Below are 23,747 nucleotides of genomic sequence, written 5' to 3'. Positions count from 1 at the left end.
GCCTGGAAAAGTTGACCAACCGTTAGCTGAGTCAGGCCAACCTACCCACATGAAGACTGTTGGGTTTTTTGTACAAATAATATAAAATGCAAAGACTTGCAATATTTTGTTATGGACTTAATCAGAACCTAACCTTGTATTATTATTATTCTCCAAACACTAACAATAATAAAATCTCAATCTTCCAACACTTAGCAACTGGCGAAGATTTCAATCTATGCTTAACTCGGGATATTAAGCACACACTCTCTTGCTTTCGAACAATGACTAATGACCCTTATTTATATAAGGTCCTAAGACCTAACTTACCTAGTAACATTAAGAGTCTTTAACATACAAAATACTAACTCCTAATATTTACTACTAATAACATATAACATAAACAAACTTATGACTCTTAATACTTAATAGAATAACTTAAGTGCATCAATGTTGGGGTTACTTTCTCAACAAAAACCTCTACATGAGCCTTAAGTTACTTTTGGATGAAGTTTAACGACGTGGTTTAAGTTGAGAGTTGTTAGAGTTATGAGCGTAATGGCTAGATTTAAGAATCTTTATTTACGGGGATGTGTCATTATGATTTTTACATTAAATTACTCCATAATAAGTAATTTTTTGCTTGACAAAATTGTCACTTAAACCGAATGAGAATATTTAAGTAAAATAGGGGACTAAGATACATACTCCCTCTTATTCTCCATTTTCTTTCCTCTTTCCTAAAACGGATTATTCAGGTTTTCTTCCCATTTTCTTTTTTGGAAACTTTTAATCTTATTTTATTCAATCCTCTCTCCTATTACCAAACCTCACCCAACTCACAATTCCTTATTTAATTCTTAATTATTCATTCATCTCTCATATCACCAAACCCCACCCGATTCACAATTCCTTATTTTATTCATTCATTTCTCTTATCACCAACCCCACCCAACTCACAATTCATACTTTATTCCCTTACTTAATTCTTGTGCCCCCAACAAAGGGGAACAATATGGAGAATAAGAGGGAGTACAAAGCATTATGTTTTCCATGGTCAAAACAATATTACTCCCTAATATAGTGTAGCATAAGCCATAAGCCTACAATGAATGTTTTAGTGGTTGTTAATACCCGTACTTAATATGAAACTCAATTTTACTATTTTGTTATATTTGGAATTATATGTCTAAATTAGTTTTTGTTTTTCTTTACAAAAAAGTTTGTTCCCAATGATGTATAGGCACTGGTAATAATCCATGAAAATTACAAAGTAGTTCTTATTTCTCTTTACCGCTTAAGAGTCTCAAATCACATAATTCGTAGCTACTCTAGCTAGAGTATGGAATAAGAGTTTGAGGAAGATGTATGCAACAAAAACTCAACTAATAAGATTGGTGATCATATTCATAATTAGTACTGTAATACAGGGTATTATAAAAACATAACTCAAATTAGAAAGTACTCGTATAATAGATCTCACACTTAGAAAATCATATTATTACAATTTACAAGCATTATGGTCAATAATTGTCACACCCTAACATACTTTATTCAACAAATCAACAACATATTTTCAAATTTCAAGCACTATACAACAATTGCCAATGCTATTCCATATCATTAGTTCATTACTAATCACAATTTACCAACAAAACAAAGAATTCACAACACTACATCCAACAAACAAAAATCAAACATCTAAATAAAAAAAAAAAAAAAAAAAAAACCCAAAAATAAAATCATTTTCCAACTCACTGCATTACCGAAGGTTTAAGCTGGACCCACACACCATGACTTGGCACTCCAGCGTGTACAACAAACAACATATAATACCCAGGTAAGGCCACATTCACATTAACTGGCATCCTAACTGTCACTTTATATGCCACCTCAGACAATTGAATTACCCCTTCGGCACCTAAAATTACCAACCTTTGATTCATCCCAAATGAATGCGTGGTAAATGGCGGTAAAATCATAGTTACCGCCAACCCTCTTTCTGGTAAATACTCTCCAAGCACAAAATTTACTGCCACCATTTGTCCATAATTCACCACTTTCCCTTCCGTTTCGATTGCCAGTATCGACGGTCGAAACCGTCCGAAGAGCGGGTCTAGGTACGGCGGGTGGAACGTCTCTAGAGATAACTCTGTAGGGAATTTAGCTTCACGGGTGAAATTATAAGTCGGGTGCGGGTTTGACCCGCCTACTAGGACCCGCCCGTCAGATAGTAAAATCGCAGAGGAATGGTATAAACGTGGGATTTTTGTCGGGTTTAGGACGATAAACCTTTGGGTCGGGTCGGGTGCAGAGACCCGGTATAGAACCGGGTTTAATACCGGATTATCCGCATTTTCCCAACCGGCTGTACCATTTCCCGCGCCATTTATAATCAAAATATCACCCGTAGGAAGCATGACCATGTCGGGCATAACACGTGACATTGGCATCTCCTCCATCATCCAATGCGGGTTCGGGTCGGTTATTACCATACGACCACACGTCATCGACGCTGCCACGTATACACCTTCAACATTCGCGAGATCAAACGAACCCGGTTTTGCCCCGCCGCATACCAAGATTTCAAGATTCTCTCCAATTATCGGTAGCAGGGTAGAAGACCCTGTTGAAGGGTAATTACGTCTGTCACCCGAGGGCATTATCGGAAATTCCTTTACGACAGTTCCGGTCATGTAATTGAACTCGATAGACCGGTTGTTAGCGAAGATGAAGAGGTGATTGTTCGGTAAAAGATGCAAGAACGGGTAAAGATTGTTTTCTTTATTTCTACCGTCCCATGTCTCAGAAAGAAATCTAAGAGGGTATTTTCTTGGAACTTGACTCGGGTAAAACTCGTAATTGGGGGACCCACGTCCCCCAACTACGATCACCCTCCCGTTAGGGAGGATATGATTTGACGCGTACCACCTCCGCGCTGCTAAATTAGTACGTAACTCATCCCAATCACACGTAAGCTCATTATTATTACACGGAGAAAACGTCCGTATCACACGCTCTCCACGCGCGTATCCGCCAGTTTGGACTAACCTCCCGTTCGGGTCCACCGAACCAGATGAACACCACGTGTCAGTAAGGACGGTTAGAGGACGGTACGTATTGGAAACGACGTCGTAGAGGACGGAGTGGGCTGTACAGTCGAGTCTTGAAACGGTCCCGTTTTGGTAGTAACGAGGACGACACTTGTCAAAAGGTAAGGTGAGATTAGACGGACCGAAATCGGTTCGGTCGAAGATAACGACTTGATCGTTGTAAAGAAGTTGCATGTGCATAGCGGAAATGCCTATGCTACGATGGAGTAATGTCCACCATCCTAACAGTGGTTCGAATTCTGGGAATGTAGCCGAGGTCGGAACGGTGAGTAGTATGAGAAGTGAGAAAAAGATAATCAAGAAAGATAAGGTAGACATTGTTGATGATTAATGGTGGAAAAGAAGGGTTTAAGAGAAGATTATTGAGAAGAGTTTGAAAGGGAATGGTGAGTTAAAGAAGATTAAAGTCACAGGATTCTGGTTAGTTATATTAGTTTGTTATGCTCGGAGTCTCCGTGAAATTTTGTTAACTCTCTCTATCTTATATGGAGTCTGAAGTATCTATCATTTTCGATTTTTAATGTTTCTTTTTATATTAAAAAAAAGATTATATTATATACTCCTATGTAGATAAGTAAATTTACCTCATGTATTGTACTCGTAAAATGACAAAATGCTTTTGGCATTGGGGAGAAAGAAATGTATGTCGACTTCAAAATATATAGGGTGCAAAATCGATTACTAGATATCTCCGATTATGATAAATATATAGGATTAACACTTTGTATAAGTCGGTAAAAGTAAAATGATATTCTTTCCGTCTCACTTTTTTGTTTATTTTTTTAATCTTAAAATTTCTGTTTGGTAAAACTAATCGAAAAGAATGAAACCCGAAAATGTCTGGCCGAAAAGGTCGCGAAACTCGAAATGAATCGATAAGGTGAATCGAAAATTAGAATCGATAAGGTAAGTGATTATATAAAAAGATATTTGACAAACTAACTGAAAAGGTAACTGATTTTGATGAAATGACGTAAAAGGATATGATAATTATTTAACAAAGATAGATTTAAAAGGTAAAAACGGAAAACTAAAAAATCAAATCGACGAAATCTCAAATCTACTCTGCAGGTAGCGTTCATTTCGCGTAGCTTATTTGGTTAAATAAGCTACTTGTAAAACGCTTACAAAAAATAAGGTACCTGAAATTTTGGTCAAATAAGCTACTTTGACCAAATCAGATACCTGAAATGCCTTGCCAAACGGAGCCTTAAACCTTACACCTTATGTATATCATCTGGTTACGCTCTGTTTATTAGTGGTACTCTCTCATGAATTTCCTAAGTGGACCAGATAATATTAAAAATGTTTCTATTCGATATAAGGGGAGCTAAAAAAGGCAAATATCTTGCCGATTATATCCGTTTAAAACAAGAATTTACATGAAAAGAAGGTTGGATGGGTAATTATTGAGTAATTATGGGGAAAGAAGAATTAGATGGAAGTGAATAAATGTAGCATTGAAGATGGTCCTTGGTCCTTACACAAACACAAAAAGGATGTACGTAGTAATTAGGAGCGGTTGCTATAAGTTATCACCATCTGACAAACATGGGGGTGATAGTAAGCTAGGTAAAGACCAAAACGGATCTGACACTTTATTACCCATACATTTACACGCAACACGTGATACTAAATTGTGAAATTTAGGACACGGGACACGCTATTTAAATTTAATAAAAAAAACATATTTTATGGTTATAAATAACGTATGATTTTATTTTTATAATGTATTTGAATCTAAATTTAATGTATTTGATACTAAATTTAGGTAACTGAAGGTAAAAGTCGACTTTAACTATAACTAATTCTAATTTCGCACCCAAACCAATCTTCTAGTCAATCTCTTTTGAGAATTTATTCCTCGTGTAAATTATAACATGATTAGGCGTGTGTCTGACGAGTGTCGGATGTCCGGGTGTCCGACACGGTGTCGGACACGGGACGGCTAGTTTGGAGGAGTGTCCGTGCTACCTAGATAGTAAGTATGTGTATTGTTCATGATTGATGATCATCGTCTAATCATGGGAGTATACCTGTATAGTGTCGGTGTGAGTTTAAAGCTACGGCTCTCACATTTATCTTCACCGCTGTAATTACCACGGAGTAATAATTTAATTACCAAGACATCGACCGGAGAAGTGGTCACTTCGAATGCATTCATTTTCCTCTTGTCTAGTTGCTCGTATGAATGATTCTTTTTTTTTTTTTGGATAGATACTCCTCTATGTAAATGAATGCATGAGAAGTAGCAATGGTCTTTTTTCAACATGGAAAAATAAGTTCTAAATTTGGATAAGATTGTGAAAAGCACATTAACATTATTTAGCATTTTGAATTAAGTGTAAATTCAGAACGTATAACTTAAATTTGTTTTTTATATGAAGTATTTATCAGCCTTAAATAAGTTATGTGTGATAAAGTTATTATATGTCGTGGGAGACACCCGTTTGGACTCATGTATACTCATAGAGTTATGAAGCACTAATGATCTAATTTAAAGACTATGGACGCTACATTTCTTATTGGATGGATGTCAATTGACAAGTGCAAGGGAAAAAATGAAAGTGAAACGAATGTAATAAGGATAACACAAAAAATGATGATGCAAAAAATCTTTATAAAAGAGGGAAAACCGTAAGAGGTTTATTGCACTCCGTAGTAATTCCAGTGTGAGTGGTACTTCATCAAAGATAAGAAGTAATAAGATAAGAACAATTGTAAGTTTAGAAGTATGAAAGTCGTTGTAGGGTAAAAAGTAAGCAAAAGTGCAGACTTAAGGTAGTGGAACCTCCAAGTATTGAACTATTGTTGTTTTTGTGCTTTTTAGAGGCTTCAAGATGTCTTAAGGTTGTTATATCGACCTTTATTTATAGTTGATTCTCCTTTTTTTATTTTGCGACGACCAATTCTTCCTAAATTTTGGCCGTGGACAAGGTCCCTCCTAAATTCATCGTATTTACGAAAAAAAAATTCCACTTTCAATCTGAGTCATCATTTGGATTGGTCCGTGAACTTCCTAGTCAAACAACTCATAAGATAACACGTCAATATAAATCAATATACAAAAGAAAATATGTTATTCGTTCGCATTTTAAACTCTTCACACATTTAACATTTGTAACTCATTTTTTTAATAGATACTCCAATAACTAGTCCAATTCAACTAACAGTAAATTATAGCGTAAGACGGACGGTTTTAAGTTAAAATCTCTCACAATCCCCCTTTTCTTTTTAACGTTATTTAAATTAATTGTGAATATATCTTAACTTAAGACGATCTGAACAAGAATTGGAGTTCAACTAATTACTCATCAAGTTGTCAATTTGATAGCTAACTTCATTTTTGACACACAAAACACAACTAACAATTTAACCACCAAAATTAAGAATAATACAAATCCAACGTCTAACATGAACTGATCTAAATCCAACGGTTTAAATTAGATCGCGCGACTTCTAATCAAATCACCTCTATTGCAATTATTTTCCCCCTTTTCTCACCTTCGATCAAATCGATTCAAATCCCTAATTTCAGTCTTCATACTAACACACTCCACCAACAATTCGACGATTCGATCATCATACCAAATCATCAATCACTCCACCAGCAATTCGATCGATCATCATATCAAGGTAATCCCCAATTTCTCGATTTGATTAACATTTCCGCAATAATTCCTTAATTCATGATGAATCATGATCTAATTTTCAAATTAAATGCTAGGTTTTGATAAATTAGGGTTTCCGATTACAGTGAGACGATGAATTTCCTGCTGCGGCAAAGCCAAGCGGCCGCAGCAGTAGCAGCATCATCTTCATCATCGTCTTCATCGTCATTATCATCGATATCGTCATCGTCGCCGTCATTGTCATCAGGTCATCATCTTCCGCCAACGTCGCCGTTTATTAAGATTCCGTCGAAAGGTGTAACGACATTAGAAGGTTTAATTTCGGAGGATAAGTCGACATTTGTTGATCAGAATCGTTCTAGTGATAGTAGTATTAATCATGTTTATGATAATGGGAATTCTGATTTGTATGGTGATAATGGGAGCTTGGTGAATTCGAGTAATTCGGATAAGAATTTTGCTCCGCTTGTTGATAAGCATGTTGATGTTTTGGAAGATGAAGGCTGGATCACTATCCCTTTTAGTATGTTTCCTTCTTTTTTTGGTTGTTTTCGTTTCCGTTTCCGTTGTATGTTGACTGTTTTGAGTTTGAGCTAATTGTATTCATGTAATGCTGTTTGATATTTAGTTTGTGAACATCTGCATTTGGATCTTCCTAGACCACATGTCCCTCCGCCCCAATCATTTGTATTACCTTTGATTAAAATGCCCCTCGAATAAATTAAAAAGGTAAACAAATGAACGGTACAAAGGGAGTATAATGACGAAATGATCATTTGTGAGTTTCGAATGATTTTGTGGGATGGAGTTTTGTGTTTCCGGCTTCTTCCCTTTTTGCCCCCATCAAATTATAGATCATTTAAAAATAAGGTAAAGAGGGAAGGAATTAAAATGATAAGGTTTAAAACTTATTTTGTCGTCCCATTTGACTAGTTTTGCTCATGTAGTTATGTTCCTTTTAATTGAGGCTAATAAGAAGTGGCTAACTTGCCAAACTTAGTAAGTTGTCATCATTCAATTTGGAGCAAACCAAAATGGAAACATGGGTAGAGGAGCTTTTTTTTTTTTTTTTTTTTTTTTTTTTTTTTTTAATTGAGGCTACGAAGGGGTAACTTGCCAAATTTAGTTAATCGTCGTTTTTCAGTTTGGAGCAAACCAAAATGGAAACATGGGCAGAGGAGTTTTTTTAGTGAGTTTGAATATCCTAAACCAAGTTATGTTATTCTTGCCTCTTTCCTAATGGTATGTGCACATAGACCAACGTAGACAACGCAAATAGGAAGATAAAGATTGAAAACTAGTATATGTTGCTCATACTCCTGTAGGTATGGACGTCTGATGCCAGTATGCGTCGTAGTGTTTGTCAGACTCGTCATGACTTAAATTTCAAGATACTAGGCCCGTGTCCATAATTGAGTACAAAGGTACGCACGCGGACAAAAATTTATAGCAAAATTTAATTAAAATTCTGTCAAAATTTGAATTTCTATTGTAAATACAAAGACATTGGAGATATAAGATTTTTGTAGCTAGAGATATAAAGCATTGACATTGATAAAAATCGTAGTAATTGTTTTATACACATATTTTCTTCAGATTTTGTCATGTGAGGCTCCTTTTCCAGTTATATTATGGTGAGCGTTTGACCGCTAAGGGTCATGTACAGAATTCATAGCCATGTCCTTGATTCTAGTATCGAGCACAGTATCGTCCACAAGTGAAGAGCCAAAATATCATAGAAGTTAGATATATGATGTTATTGGTGCTTTCTGTTGTGCGGAATAGACGGTTGCCAATATGGTCATTTGTCATAGATTGTTTCTGGATGTAGTTTGCAATACATAAGGTTTTACTTGCTCTGGAGTGGATGGTTGGCATAGGGTAGTGGATAGTTGCTGCTTTGCGGTGTTGGTGTAAGGCAGGGATTGTTTGTCAATGTCGTTGTATCATGTGATGTCAACCTTTGAGTATCTCTAAAGCTATTCTTTACCGCGAATTACTGCCTTTCTTGATGTCTGATTTGATTTCTTCCTAGAATATATTTACTTATCTGCTATTCTAATTCTGAGATGTTTTTACAGAGAAACTTCCTGATGACTGGGACTGTGCTTCAGATATGCATGGGCTCCGCTCTTTGGATCGCTCTTTTGTTTTTCCTGGTAAATTGTCATTAATGCTACTTTTCTTTGCTTTTATGTTTCCCGCCATGTTGGTCATTGTTTATTTATGAGCTTAGTGTGTCTTTTTTATACTTGATTATTGTAGGTGAGCAAGTTCATATATTGGCTTGTTTGTCAGCTTCTAAACAAGACTCTGAAATCATAACTCCTTTCAAAGTTGCTGCTATAATAAATAAGAATAGTGTCGCAAATGGTGCAAAGGACCAACATGGAAATTCTTCAGATCAAGAGTCAAGCTCTGGATCTCAACAACTTGATTTTGGTGGCCATGCTGATGCAAAAAGTATGAGTACACCTTCTGACGATGTATCTGCTAGTGAATCTTTCTTGAGAATGGAGGATCATAAGAGGCAAACACAATCATTGCTACAGAGATTTAAGGACTCCCATTTTTTTGCTCGAATTGCGGAGTCTGGTGAGCAGCTTTGGTCAAAAAAAGGTTCAACAGAAAACCTGCACAATGATATTCTGGAGGATGATGAGGTTTCGGGATCAGGGTCATCCAACAGTGCCATAATTGATAATGGCAGCTTTAATCCTCAAGTTTCTGGCGGTGTAGCCAGAAATTCTGTTAAGTGTTGCTCTCTCAATAATGGTGACATAGTGGTATGTTTCAAAGAATCTCACCGCATCTGCATTTGTCGTACCTTTTTCACATGCCAAATCCCTTGGAGGTTGTAACGTTAACCCTTTGTTTGGAATCTGGATACAAAAAAGGGAGGGAAAGAGAGGGGACAGAAGAGGGAAGGGAAGTGAGGGAATTTTCTCTCCAAATCTTTCCTTTGTTGGACAATAAATAATTTGCCTTGGAGGAGGGAAACGGAGCGATCCATTTTACCTTCCCCCTAAATTCCAAACAAAGGAAATTGTCGCCCTCCAAATCCCTCCCCTCCCTTGCCCTTGAAATTCTCCTATCCAAACAAAGCCATGGCCTTGTTTGGATATCAAAAATGGAGGGAAAGGGAGGGGTGGGGGAAGAGGGAAGGGAAAGGATGGGAAGGGAAGGGGGAATGGAGGGACGGAGTTTTCCTGCCAAATCTTTCCTTTGTTGGAAGAGAAACACTTTGCCTTGTAGAAGAGAAATGCAGGGATAAAATTTCCCTCCCCCCCAAATCCCTCCACCTCCATTTTGCAACCGATACAACAGAAAGTGTCTCTCTGTCTACTATTAGTATCTTATATTCTTGCTTATATTTTTGAATGATTGCATCATCCAGTCCGTCTCTACTTCATATCTCTCAACCTAATGACGTGATGTGGCTTCTTTTTACTTATTTGCATTTAGTTTGCTCACTACACTTATCAGCATTATATTTTCGGTTAATGACTATTCATCTCTTATTGAAAAACAACTGATAATACATTGACTTGCTGCCAGTTTGCGCTGACGATAAGTAATTATTTAACTATATACCCTACCTTTGTTTCTTGACATGGATGAAGACCAATGGATGCTTCATTGCTTCTTCATTCTTCTTCTTCTTTTTTATTTATTTATTTATTTATTTATTTATTTTACTGAGGTCAAAGGTTTAGGTTTTGTGAACTGCTAAATTTGACAGTGTTACTTTGAATCTAAAATGGGGTCGTCGTGTTTTGTTGCTGTCTCATTAATGTTCTCTTATGTCTTTTGTTGTTTGGAAGGATGCAGGTTCTTTTACAAGTGAATATTGGTGTTGATTTTTTAAAAGATCCTATACTCGAGATTCTTCAATTTGAGAAGCATCACGACCAAATTAGTGGTTTAAATAGCGATGTACCCATCAAAGAAGAGCTCCGTCCAGCTGTTGAACTGTTAAAATGGTTGCTTCCTGTGGATAACTCTCACCATCAAGTTAATCGAAACTTATCGCCTGCTTTAATGAACTCATCCCATAAAACAAGTTTTTCAGCTTCAAGTGGTTCCCCACTCTTTTCTCTTAACCACTTCAGAAGTTATTCTATGTCTTCACTGCCACAAAATGTTACACCCACTGCATCTCCATCTCTGTCTGCTGCTGCTTCATCAAAACCTAATTTTGACTTTGAAGATTGGGATCGTTTTATGTCACAAAAGTCTGCGAAGAGTCCAAGAAGTGGCAGTCAAGGTTTACTGTCTTTTCGTGGTGTGCCATTGGAGCCAGAAAGATTCTCTGTTTGTTGTGGATTGGAAGGGATATATATACCAGGAAGAAGGTGGAGAAAGAAGCTTGAAATTATTCAGCCTGTTGAAATCCACACTTTCGTTGCCGACTGCAATACAAATGATTTGCTTTGTGTTCAGCTCAAGGTTAGTGTTCTTTTGTCTTTTCAACTCTTTTATATTACGTCATGCTATGCCTGTCTATGAGACTTTGAGTGTGCGTGTTTTCATGCATACAGTCTTGTACTCTTTACTTAAATTATGATTTGATATGTTGTAACTACCTGGTTTCTTGCAGAATGTGTCGCCAGCTCATATTCCAGATATTGTTGTTTATATAGATGCAATAACCATTATCTTGGAAGAGGCATCAAAGGGATGCCCATCATTGTCTGTTCCAGTTGCATGTATTGAAGCTGGAACTGATCACAGCCTGCCAAATTTGGCCTTGAGGTTGTTCTCAACATCTTATGCTTGTTGACACTTGTGATTTTGTTCTTTTGCTGCTCTTTTTTTCTTGGGTGAGTGGCTGGAGAGAAGAGAGTGTGCAATAGCTGTTATATTCATTTTCAGTAGAAGATTTAGGACATTTAATTCTCTATTTCTCCCTGTATCTTTTGTTGGTTTATACTGGTAAAAATGCACCGGCTTGCTGCTCTCTCGTAGCAGGGCTGAGTTTAAGCGCATCTTCCGGACCTTGGGATTATTTTCTTTCCAGTTGTTGGAGCAGGCTCTGATGTGCAATTGCAGCACTTTAATCAGAGCCAAGTCTTCAATCTTGAACCCTCCTGCATTAACTTGTTTTGACGTAAGACCTGTAAATAGAATAATTAAGGGGTGTTTCTGATCTTAGGCTCGGCGAATAAGTAGTCAATATTTTAACGGTTTTGTCTCCCAATTGTGTACGGATATGCCAGCAACACATTTTACAATTTTGATGTCTGTGAAACCATCTTATTACAGGAGAGGAGAAGAACATTCTTTTATACTGAAACCAGCTACAACAGTGTTAAAGAAGCCTAAGGTTCATGGCGATATAACTTCTCAGTTCCGTTCTAGAGCTGGAAGTAAAGCTGCAAGTATGCGTCTGCCTCCAACAACTGTTGATGCTACTATTGGTGGATCTGCATCTGATAAGTATGCTGTTCTAGTATCATGTCGTTGCAACTACTCTGGTAATCTTCGGTATTATTAACTTGTCTGAGGTTTGAACTTTATATTGAAGTTTTTGTTGGTAACATGTATATTATATGTAGAATCAAGACTATTTTTCAAGAAGCCCGTAGAATGGCGGCCACGCATTTCAAAGGAGTTCATGTTATCAGTTGCAACTGAAACATCCAAACAAACTCTAAATGCTTCTAAAAAAGTTTCTCAGCTGCCTGTTCAGGTCTGATCTACTTGTTTACAATAAACTGTAGTGTCTACTTATTTTCTTGAAGAGACAAACTATATTAACTTTTTTGAATCTTCAGGTATTGACTCTTCAGGCATCAAACCTCACATCTGAAGATCTTAACTTGACTATTCTTGCTCCAGCTTCATTTACGCCCCCTCCTGCAGTGCTGTCACTAAGTTCTGGGCCTTCATCGCCAGCTAGCCCATTTATTCTTTCTACGACACAGAGGCTAAGCTCATTGGCTTCCCTTGCCGAGAGTAAGAGTCGAAATGGGACACAATCTCTTTCTTTGGAAGAACAGGCTGCTCCGGTTGCTGATGCTATTCCTACAACTGTCTTGAGCTCTAGTCACTTATGGTTGCACAGCAGGGTTCCATTAGGGTACTAACTACTCGGCTGTTTAGTCCTTCAGTTCATATTTCAGTTGGGTTTGTTGACTTTGAAGCTAATTTACTGTGGTTCATCAGGTGTGTTCCTTCTCAATCCACTGCCACTGTCAAACTTGAGCTGCTACCAATGACAGATGGCATAATCACCCTTGATACTTTGCAGATTTATGTTAAGGAGAAAGGTAATCTGTTTATTCGTGTCGCCAATGTGGCAAGAAGTTGTTCGAGGAAGCTTTAGTTTATATTAGAAGGGTTCAGTTTGATGTTTGAAATTTGAACTACCCCCTTTCCCTGGTTGCCCCTCTATCGTCTGGCATCCTGCTTGGCGGCGGGGGCATGATACTAAATTGCTATTTCCTGTATCAGTTTCTAAATTTAGATGGGTACAGTCTGATCTATTCCCCCTTAGCCGTTCACATTTACGCTTTGATAACCATTCTGAATCATATTTTTCGTACCTGTCATGATGCTATTTGCTATTCATGTTCTTTTTACAAGTCGTGAACTAAGTTGCTTCCCTTATACTCCGTAGTTTAATATTAGCAATCAATTACAGATGGTGTTGATAGTCCGTAGCTTATAAATACTCTTATACTCCAAGAAGATTTATATTTTATTTAGGGCGCGAGGAGATTGTGAGGTTTTTATTTAGACTCAGCTGTCAGCTGTTCGGTAACTAGAAAATCTTCATAAGACAGGCCGATTCATTATGGGTCATGTTTGTGAGGTTAAGTTAAAATGGTTAGTTTTGTAAGGTCCAACAGTTTCTTAAATCGTAGTGTAACATATTATTTGAAAACCATCATCCTTGTATGATGTAGCTGAAATCTCGTGTTTCATCTCATGTACTATACAGTTAACACGAATCTGTTCACTTTAATGTAAGGATCATTTGCTTGGGTGGTCTTTGTAGGCTTTACCACCTTAGTATAAGATGATCTGTAAAGCTTCAAATTTGTAATGAATCCAGGGATCAATTGGTGGGGTGGGCCTAAAGGGATGTGCCTTTTTAGTCTATATTGTCAGTACTCTACGGGCACTAGTTTGAGGGTGATGTGTTGTGAATTGTGATCTCTTGGATATGCCTGTGAGTGTTCCTTATAACATTTAAACTGAATTCCGTCTCTACTTCACATCTCCTTCGTCAGGGTGATCTTACATGAGTTTTCCTCTTTTGATCCTCGATTTGAATTCTCTAGAATTTCTTTCAGCCAAAAACTTGTTTCCCCACGTCTGACCCTGTTTTTCACTGCATTTGGAATAGGATTTAGAATTGCCCATATGTAAGGCTATAAGCTTTTACATGCTGTGAAGCAGCTGACATGTAGTATCTTGTTGGCGGCTTTTGTTCTCCTGCATTGGGAGGGGACAGGTGATTGCAAAATAAACAGTAAATGAAATATTTTATTTTTTATTTTTTTATTTTTTTTTCTTGACATTGCTATACATTGTTGTGGAGTTCTTACCCGTATTTCTCCGGGTTTATAGATTATTTGTTAGATTTTCATTACTATACTTTGGACTTTTGCTAGGGTAGCATTATTTGCCAGTAGGCAAGTTTATTGTGTTAAATAAGGCTGTTTTGTTCTCACTGTTTTCCTTAGTTGCATTGATGTACCTGATGGACTCCTCATCACAACATTATAACCTATCATTACATACACCTCACATCTACTCCCTTGTGTTTTGTATAAAAACCTAATACGTCGACATTGTGAAGAAACAGTAATGATGATGGTTTCCCCTTGTTACAGGTGTAACATATGTTCCTGAACGTGCATTGAAGATCAATGCAACTTCAAGCATTGCCACGGGGATCATCTAGGAATTGAATTGTGTAATTATCGTGTATTTCTATGCTGTCCTTTATTAGAAAACCAGAAGCAAAGCAGGTATGTCCTTTGAGGTACACAATGCTGGCTGTATAATCATTAAGTAAATTGGATATGGATCACAAGTGCTCATCTTTCTACCCACATAGTTTAGACAATTTTGTGACGCAATCGTATTTCTGAGATGCTGTTATTGGCAATTCAACCTGTTAAAATACCTTGAGAACTGGATACACAATTGACACTTTTGACAGGGGTAATGTTAAGTTTTGCCGCTGTATTTTGTAGATGTGCAATTTGAAATACGACGATTGTTCTGAAGTATGAATATCTGGTCTTTCTTCTATTGGATTTATTTGCATTTCAAATTTGATCATCAGCCTCTTGCAATTATTTGTCGATGATCCGGTCTTACTGTTTGAGACTATGGCATTAAATACCGTCTTCAGCACCGCATCTCGACTTTAGTGCAGTAACCTGGTCATGAGATGATGGTTTCCAGGATGAAATCTGAAACCAAGATTTAATACCATCATTATTACCACGTTTGAGTCGAATTTGGATGTTACTGTTACCCTTGTGCAAATATTTGTTACATGTGCCCCAAACTTTGTACCTTGACATCACTGTGACCTTTAATGGTCAGTCAGGCTGCCCAGTCCTGTCTCGTTGTATCTGTGGAACGCAAACCTGCAATAACTAAGGCATGGCTTTAACCTTCCAGCCTGATGGGAGATGTCTACAGGTGGAGAAGTCGGAGAACTACCTACCCTTCAGACAGCAAGTCCTTGCACATTGAATTATTGATCATTGATCATCATAGTATAATGACGGAGTTTAGCCTAAAGAAGGCAAACAACTAAATTTCAAGGACATTTTTCATGTTTAGGACGCCCGTTTCCATATATATTGTTACGTCATTCCATTGTTTTATTTGGAGGGTTGGCGGGAGACAGCTTCTTTGAAGGTATCCAAATTACGGGGGGCTCTGAACTTTTCATGCCCGTTCCTAAGACTTAATACTAGTTTTAGTGCTCGCCTGCTCGGTCACATTTGAGTTATCTCCGAAAAGAATAGATGGTGAAGTGAGGATGACGGACAAATTGGAAACTAAAAACATTTATTGGGTATAATTATTAAATGTGTTTATCCTCTTCTATCCACCACCATCATCACCAGTCTACTTTTTACTAGAAACAATTTATCCAATTTTAACTGACGCCTTTGTACTATTCTTTTGGAGTAATAACAACTTTAAAATGAGGCCTTAAAAAAGCTATACAAGAATAAACCTTTTATAAAGTTGCCAACATACATACTCATAGATGACAAGAGTAAATTTTTTTGGATGATGCGAGTAAATATATTGTTACACTTTGAAATCATATACGGGTATTTATATTGATTGTTCGTAATCAGATTTGTTTTGCATTGGCGGTCACTTTACATTTTTCGATTATGCAGCGCAGTTGCGGTTGCGGTTGCGGTTTACCTCCTCTCCAGTGATCTTGGATTTAAAAAGAATCTCACTGTTCTGTTTTTCCCTCGTTCTTGAAATTAATTAATTACAATCGAAATTTCCAGCTTTTTCAAAGCTGTGAGGCAGATAGTCCAAAACACAGTTGTATACAAACTGATAGGCAACCAGCCAACCACTCCAACCGAGTTACCCTTGACAAGAACATCTTCAATCTTCATCATCTAAACCCTAACCCTAAAACCCACAAATTGAAAAATTAAAGGAAAAATTGATAGAAATAATCCCAGGTTTGCGACATATATCGGTTCCAATCAATTTTTTTCACTTATTACGATTTTTGGATCTTTGTTTAGCCCGAGTCAAAATTCTAATTAAAACCGTCACCACCCCGAAACCGACCGATAAGAGTGGTGGTTATGCATCAATTGATTAAACGAAACAAAATCATAACTTTGGTAGACATACATGTGTTTCGAAAAGGGAATAAATGATATAAACTTGGGATTATTTCAGGCATAACCAAACTTAGGATAGCATTACTGCATTACAATGACATTATTTTGGCCTTTCGGACATAATCAAACTTGAGATTAATAATGGAAGACGTCTAAAACTCGGGATTATTCCCGTCAATTTTTCCAAATTCTCACACACACAAAAACAATCAACCAACCCAATTAACCAACAACTAATTCACCACAACAAAAACAACAACCAAACAAACAAAACACAAACAACCAACAAATTCACAAACACTACATAATAAATAAATCCATATTAATAATTCATAAACAATCAACGAGGATTTTCATCCGCACCACCACCACCAGCAGCCGAAGCGGAAGGCGGAGGACCCGAACCCGAAAGCGAAGCCAGTAAATTAAGATGATGTCCTTGAGCAATCGGCATATAATTCCCAACCCTAGCCATACCCAAACCCGAACCCGAACCCGCACCCGAACCAGAACCGTCACCTCCTAACCCAATCCCATTCCCAAACAACCTAGCACCAGCAGAACCCATAACCATATCCGGCGGCGCAAAACTCCAAAAATCGGGCCGGGCCGGAATAGCCCAATATCCAGCTGTCGGCCCAATAGAAGCAGTAGTAACAACATCCTCTTCCTCCTCAGCAGTAGTCCGTAACCGTTTCCCAAGTAAAAACGGTGTCGGTTTCGGGTCTGAACTCACTGCCGAACCTACTGTTCCTGCGCTTCTAAAATGAGTATGATTCAAGTGCGGCGCGGAAGTCGAGAACGAAGCGGGTGTGGTTCCTGTTCCTGTCGCAGCTATAATTGATGGTTCCGCTTGACGGAGAAGCCATTCAATTGTTTGTCCATCTGATTTATGCCCTAACTCACGTGTTAATTGAAACACACGTGCTGCGCAAATGATTGGCATACGAATCCTTCTCCCTCGACCGTCTACTTTACTGTGACGGTCTTTTGCTGGCGGTTTTTTTACCGTTAGCGATGTGGTTGTTGTTGTTGCGGTGGTGGTGTTATTGTTTGGTGTTCCGTCTGTCGCCGACATATTCGGGTTTTTGATTTTCTTTTGTTGTGGAATTAAATTAAAAGTAGGTCAAATAATAATAATACTAATTTAATTTAATTAATTTGGGGAAAATTGAAAGGATAAGGGACCCAATTTTTTTTAAGTATTTTTTATAAGGAAATTAGGAGAGTGAAGAAGAAGGGTTGAGTAGAGTTGAGTTGAGAAGGGGAAGAAGAGAGAGTAATGATTGAGAGAGAGAAGAGAGAAGAAAGAGTCAAGAGGTTGTGGTAGAGACAGGAAGGAGAGCACATGGTGTGTGGGGTATACACTATCTGGCCCCCACTTACCTACTACTCTGTAGCAATTAATATTATTATCCGTCTTACAATGAAAACGGTTCAAATACGCTCTCACTTGGGATATACTTGTATTCCATAAAACAAATATTTTGTCTTCTTTCATTTGTTTTGTCTATCATATCTGACTTGTTTTAAATTTAAATGAATCAATCAATCAATCAATCTATATATATAAAAGAGGCTTTTTTCAGGCAATTCTAGAGACTCCAAGTTTACTAAAACACTCTTCTTCTTTTTTATAATTTTTATTTTAAATAATTATCTTATCAAATCTACTCTAATTATTTAATCGCAATTGTATTCGTAGTATGCTTCTTTATAGATAGAGTTCAAATTGTCCCTTAAATCTAACTTGGCATTATAAATACTTACAAAAGGCAATTTTATTTAGCCGTCTAGATCATTCCTTTTTTTTTTCTTCTCTATTTAGTCTTCTAAATCATGCATTTTTTTACGATGTATTCAACATACAATTATATTGGAACTGATATTTATTTTTGTATGTTTTATTTCAGGAGAATTTCGTCTTTTGTGATGAAACTAGCAGCAAAAAGGCTTCTGGACGAACAAGAAAGCAAATTGAATAGTTATTCTTGATATCATCATTACAAGAGGAAGAGAATGATGTCAAAACAAATCTCACTCAAGAAGGCCCTTCGTCATGGAAATAACATGGCCAACACGGCAACACGTATTAAACCCTATGCCTTCTCTTGATATAAAGTGAAAAAACTCAAAACTATATCAAAATAGTAAACCATGAAATGAAACCATAATTGGAATTGATAGACGATACCCTATTTTTATTGTTCCTCTTTATTATTTTAAGAAGGATTAAGAAAAAATGATAATAGATCTCCATTCTCCAATACTCCCGATAGTAATTTGAGACTTCGTAGTTTATTTGACGATGTAACTTGACTGTCATCTAAAGAATCTACTTTATTTTTTCTTCTTCATGGGACGATTGTACTTTATATTCACAAGTTTATTTATTAATGAAGAAAATTTAAGTTATTTTTCATGTCTAACATCATTCTATGAAGAGACGGCTTTACTGTAATCTTATAATGTTATTTTGGAGAGAAGCTACTAAACTATGCGTTTTAGTTGAAGGCAACTTAATTATGGATTATTGTTTTATTGAGTTATTTCATGGAAAAACATTACGTACTTGTTTTTTATCATCTTAGATAAGTTGATTCGCGTAGCGATATATCTTTTCTTCGACGGTATTTGTTAATCTCTTTAATTTTTCCTTTTTTGATAGATAGATGAATTCGAGTAGGAAGTAAAATGTAATAAAGATAATTAAGTAATACTCGGATTGGATTCATAGAGGTATAATTTTACAAGTAGCTGAGTATGAGTCGAACACGCATGGAAGATATGAGAGGTAGCATTATGTTTATGCGTTACTCATTACTCTCATCCATCATTCATATCTATTTGAAACCTACAAATATCGAATCCCTATTAACCGAAAAGTAGACGTTGAGTCTTTGATTTTATGTACGTATGAAATGGACTTTTTGTTTAAAAAAACAATGCAGTATGAAACAAAATAATAAGAAGAAAACAATTCAATTAAAAACTCAAATTAATCAACTACATAAAAAAAATCAGTTCAAAAATAGATGACCAATAAGAAAAGAGCACCACCAAAAATATGCTGGCATAATGTATGAAAGGTTGGAACGGAGTTAGATTTGTATATATATACTAATGTTGTAGTTAGTGTTATAGTTCTAACCAACTTAATAATATAAAATATGATAATTATCTCTAGCTTAATATAATACTCCCTCCGTCTCATTTGTTTATTTTTGGTTTAGAGTTTAAATCAAGAACGAATTGCTAATCAAAGACATTTTAGTTTACTTATTTATTATTATAATTATTATCCCGTGTGAAAAAGTTTGCCTCAATATCTAATTTCCCTTGAAATTTTAGTAAATATACGAGATAAAGCCTATAAGATAAAGCCTATAAGATACATGAAGGTGTGATTTCAATTTTCTCCATAATCCTCCATTTGGAATGTTTGACAACTTTGTTCATATAGCCTCAACACCAAATTTGTTGATATGACTTCTTATAAACTACACAATAAATTAACATAGTAATATACATATATACATTTAATAGTTTGAGGTGAATTTAGAATATGCAATTTTATAATTGTAAGACGTGTATACAAAATTTGCTTCGAATATATTCCAAACATAAAAAGATTAAAATAAATTTGATGTCATGCTCAACTCTAGATGGAGAAATATTCTTCAATAATAATTAAGGCAAGTTAATGAAATATTCATCCCGAGTTTGTTAATTTCATTTGCATAGAAATCATTACTTGATAAATAAATGAGAATCTTACCGATGACAATATTTAATTTTGATGTTACTTACACAACTTAACATTAAAATGGCCAATTTTACGGAAAAAAATAAATAGCGCCACATTTAAATAGAATATTTTTAAATACCGTGCAACGCACGGGCATGAAATCTAGTATGTTGTATTATCGGTATTTGTCTTTTGTTAGTCCGTAGGCATCTTACTTTTGTTTTATTTACTGTATACTATGTCTGGCATGTTTTAGGTTAGGTTTGAGACGGATATTATCGTGTTAAGTAGGAGTTTGGGTTATGGAAAAAGTGTGAAGTTTGATTGAACAATATCCTTGAGTGTGTTACAGTTGTCAATGACACATTTACTATCATATAATAGGATAAGTGTTTCGGACACGAGTGAAGAGTCGAAATAACATAGAAGCCAGATATTTGGTGTTTTTTATATTAATGTTTTTATATTTCCTTATATGTTGGGTCATATATTGGATTGTTTGTCAGCTGCCAAATAAGATTCTGAAATCAGCATATAACTCTTTTTTAAAGTTGGTGCTATTATAAATAAATATAAATATAAGAATAGTGTTTGTTATAAATGGTGCAAAATACCAAAATGGAAATTCTACAGATCATAAGAGTCAGCCAACTTGATGATTTGATGATGTATCTGCCACTGAATCTTTCTTGAGAGTGGAGGATCATCATAAGACGCGTTTTGAGATCTCAGGAGGGATCCATTTTCCCCCCGCCATATAATGGAAACTGTTTCCCTCCAAATCTCCGAATATCCAAACCAAGCCTAAAGGTGGTTGGTAGTCTATTACGCGTATCTAAGAATTTTGCATGATTGCATCGTCCAGTTCGTCTCTACTTCACATCTCTTGACCTTGATGACACGATGTGGCGGCTTCGTTTTACTTATTTTGCAGTTAGTTTGCTCATTACACATATCACTATATCAGCATTATATTTTCAGTTAATGAATGTTCTTTTCTTATTGAAAAACAACTGATATACATTTACTTTCTGCCAGTTCTGCCTGTATGCATCCGATAATACTGAATTTACTGTCTTTTCGTGGTGTGTCGTTGGAGCCAGAATATATATATCAGGAAGACGGTGGAGGAAGAACCTTGAAATTATTCAGCCTGTTGAAATCCACACTTCCTGATGAAATGCAAATGACTTGCTTTGTCTACGAGACTACGAGAGGTAAATAAATGATTGGGATAGATGGAGTATTTTATATTAAATCATGATATGCTTGACTGAGTACGAGACTATGGGAGTGTATGTGCGCACGCGCATACACAGTCTTGTACTCTTGACTTGAATATAACTTATGTGTTGAAACTATCTGGTTTCTTGCTGAACGTTTGTTTAGCTTATATTCTAGATATTGTTGTTTATATAGATGCAATAACCATTATCTTGGAAGAGCGTCAAAGCGTTTATTTGTGTTACAAATGTGGCAAAAAGTTGTTCGAGAAAGATATAGTCATCTAGCACCCATTAGAAAGGGTTCAGTTTGATGTTCAAGACTTGAACTACCCCCTTTCCCTGGTTACCCCTATCTGGTCTAGCATTCTGCTTGGTGGCATGGGCATGATGCTAAATCGCTATTTCCTGCAGCAGTTTCTAAATTACCATTATCTTCGAAGAGGCATCAAATTAAAGCGATGCCCGTTGCTGTCTGTTCCAGTTGCATGTATTGAAGCTGGAACTAATCATGGCCTGCCAAATTCAGCCGTCACTCCGTCAGGCTGTTCTCAACATCTTCTGCTTGTTTGATTTGGTGTCTGTGGTGAAACTAATTGTAGTGTTGAAACTTGTGATTTCATTCTTTTTTTTTGGGCGAGTGGCTGTTATATTCATTTTCAGTAGATGATTTAAGGCATTCAATTCTCCCTTTGTCCCTGTATCTTTTTTCTAGATCATAGGCTCAGCGGATAAGTAGTCAATATTTCAACTGTTGTGTGTTTTCAATTGTGTACGGGTATGTTATTTTCACTGACATAATACAATTCTGATGTCAGTGAAAATAACATACTGTATTACAGGTGACCAGAACATTCTTTTATACTGAAACCAGCTACAGCCGTGTTAAAAGAAGCCTAAGGCTCATGGCGTCATAACGATATAACTTCTCAGTTCTGTTCTGTTCTAGAGCTGGGAAGTAAAGCTGCAAGTATGCGTCTGTCTCCATAGAATGGCGGCCATGCATTACAACTGAAACATCGAAACAAACACTAACTGCTACTAAAAAAAGGTTTCTCTGCTGCCTGTTCAGGTCTGGTTATTTACGTTATACTGTAATGCCTTGTTATTTATTTGAACCGACAAACTGTACGTCTGTACTAACTCTTTTGAATCTTCAGGTATTGACTCTTCAGGCATCAAACCTCACACCTGAAGATCTTAACTTGACTAATGTTGCACCTGCTTCATTTACGCCTCCTCCCTCAGTGCTTTCCTTCATCTCTGGTTAGCCCGTTGTTCTTTATACGACACAGAGGCTAGGCTCATGGGCTTCCTTTGCCGAGAGTAAGAGTTAAAATCCTTGACAATTTCTTTCTTTGAAGAACAGGCTGTTCTGGTTTCTGATGCTATTCAACAACAACTGTTTTGAGCGATTATACAATTCTTTCTTTGAAGAACAGGCTGTTCTGGTTTCTGATGTTATTCAACAACTGTTTTGAGCTCTACTCGCTTATGTTTGCACAGCAGGGTACTAGGTACTAACCACTCGACTCTTTAGTCGTTCGGTTCATTTCTGAGTTAGGTTCGTTGACTTTAAAGCTAATTTACTATGGTTCATCAGGTGTGTGTTCCTTTTAATTCACTGTCACTGTCAATTTTGAGCTGCTACCGATGACAAATGGCATAAACATAATACACCCTTGATACTTTGCAAATTTTTGTTGACGACAAAGGTAATATGTTCGTTGTATTACCAATGTGGTAAAAAATTGTTGGAGAAAGATACAGCCTATATATTAGACTGGTTCAGTAATCAGTTTGCATACTTCAAACTTCAAACTTCAAACTTCAAACTCTCGGTGGCCACCAGTAAATTACGAGCCTTCAGTTTCCCTCCTTTTGTAGGGGCTTCAGCAAACTCTTTACCTTAAGGTTTTGGTTGAGGCCCAACTATTATAAATATTCCTATTAAAATCTTCTCTCAAGTCGTGATCTAAGATAAATGACACTGCCGGATTTCAGGGTGTCCACAACTTTTTGGTAATCGTCGGGATTAGCAACAATGACTATTCCTAGTTGTAACACTGCCGGATTCAGATTATATCATAGGGTGGGTTATCTTTTGTTGCTGTTTTTTTTGACTTGGTCATACCGAATATAAGCTACATTTGTCCCCAAGAATTTGATTAATAAATTTCAAATGTTTCGATATC

General features: G+C 36.6%; 3 protein-coding genes and 1 long non-coding RNA gene across 9 annotated transcripts; 2 read left to right on the top strand and 2 right to left on the bottom strand.

The window, feature by feature from the left end:
- Positions 1–1,447: 1,447 nt before the first annotated feature.
- LOC141644203 (aldehyde oxidase GLOX-like) lies at positions 1,448–3,643 on the bottom strand. The gene has a single exon (XM_074453672.1). It carries the CDS (start codon positions 3,408–3,410, stop codon positions 1,734–1,736), a length of 1,677 nt encoding a protein of 558 aa, XP_074309773.1. The 5' UTR covers positions 3,411–3,643; the 3' UTR covers positions 1,448–1,733.
- A 2,750-nt stretch (positions 3,644–6,393) lies between these two features.
- LOC141644201 (uncharacterized) lies at positions 6,394–14,974 on the top strand. Of its 2 annotated transcripts, none has more exons than XM_074453670.1 (11): positions 6,394–6,728; positions 6,850–7,247; positions 8,806–8,883; positions 8,990–9,510; positions 10,556–11,173; positions 11,325–11,479; positions 11,990–12,201; positions 12,283–12,416; positions 12,502–12,806; positions 12,893–12,996; positions 14,569–14,974. In XM_074453670.1, exons 2-11 carry the CDS (start codon positions 6,857–6,859, stop codon positions 14,637–14,639), a joined length of 2,589 nt encoding a protein of 862 aa, XP_074309771.1. In that variant the 5' UTR covers positions 6,394–6,728; positions 6,850–6,856; the 3' UTR covers positions 14,640–14,974. The 2 variants fall into 2 exon arrangements, with proteins under 2 accessions (XP_074309771.1, XP_074309770.1); XM_074453669.1 differs by having other exon boundaries at positions 6,426–6,728; positions 6,820–7,247.
- A 1,640-nt stretch (positions 14,975–16,614) lies between these two features.
- On the bottom strand, positions 16,615–17,806 carry LOC141644202 (transcription factor TCP21-like). Its single transcript, XM_074453671.1, has one exon. The coding sequence runs from the start codon at positions 17,657–17,659 to the stop codon at positions 16,922–16,924; it is 738 nt and encodes a 245-aa protein (XP_074309772.1). The 5' UTR covers positions 17,660–17,806; the 3' UTR covers positions 16,615–16,921.
- A 2,695-nt stretch (positions 17,807–20,501) lies between these two features.
- Positions 20,502–23,154, top strand: LOC141644200 (uncharacterized). 5 transcript variants are annotated; one of them, XR_012543949.1, is made up of 3 exons: positions 20,502–21,262; positions 21,433–22,624; positions 22,713–23,154. It is a non-coding gene; the product is annotated as an uncharacterized LOC141644200 (long non-coding RNA). The 5 variants fall into 5 exon arrangements; XR_012543948.1 differs by having other exon boundaries at positions 21,368–22,624; XR_012543950.1 differs by having other exon boundaries at positions 20,502–21,546; positions 21,967–22,624.
- The last annotated feature ends 593 nt before the right edge of the window (positions 23,155–23,747 follow it).

Source organism: Silene latifolia, chromosome 2 (assembly GCF_048544455.1).
Source record: "Silene latifolia isolate original U9 population chromosome 2, ASM4854445v1, whole genome shotgun sequence".
NCBI classification, from domain to species: domain Eukaryota; kingdom Viridiplantae; phylum Streptophyta; class Magnoliopsida; order Caryophyllales; family Caryophyllaceae; genus Silene; species Silene latifolia.
This window is presented reverse-complemented; position numbering and strand designations above follow the sequence as displayed.

Excerpts from the sequence above, each read along its gene's own strand:
- LOC141644203 (XM_074453672.1), bottom strand. The coding sequence starts at position 3,410 with ATGTCTACCTTATCTTTCTTGATTATCTTTTTCTCACTTCTCATACTA.
- LOC141644201 (XM_074453670.1), top strand. The coding sequence starts at position 6,857 with ATGAATTTCCTGCTGCGGCAAAGCCAAGCGGCCGCAGCAGTAGCAGCA. Across the intron at positions 11,480-11,989 it reads CTGCCAAATTTGGCCTTGAG|GAGAGGAGAAGAACATTCTT; the intron begins GTTGTTCTCAAC and ends ATCTTATTACAG. Across the intron at positions 12,417-12,501 it reads TTTCTCAGCTGCCTGTTCAG|GTATTGACTCTTCAGGCATC; the intron begins GTCTGATCTACT and ends TTGAATCTTCAG.
- LOC141644202 (XM_074453671.1), bottom strand. The coding sequence starts at position 17,659 with ATGTCGGCGACAGACGGAACACCAAACAATAACACCACCACCGCAACA.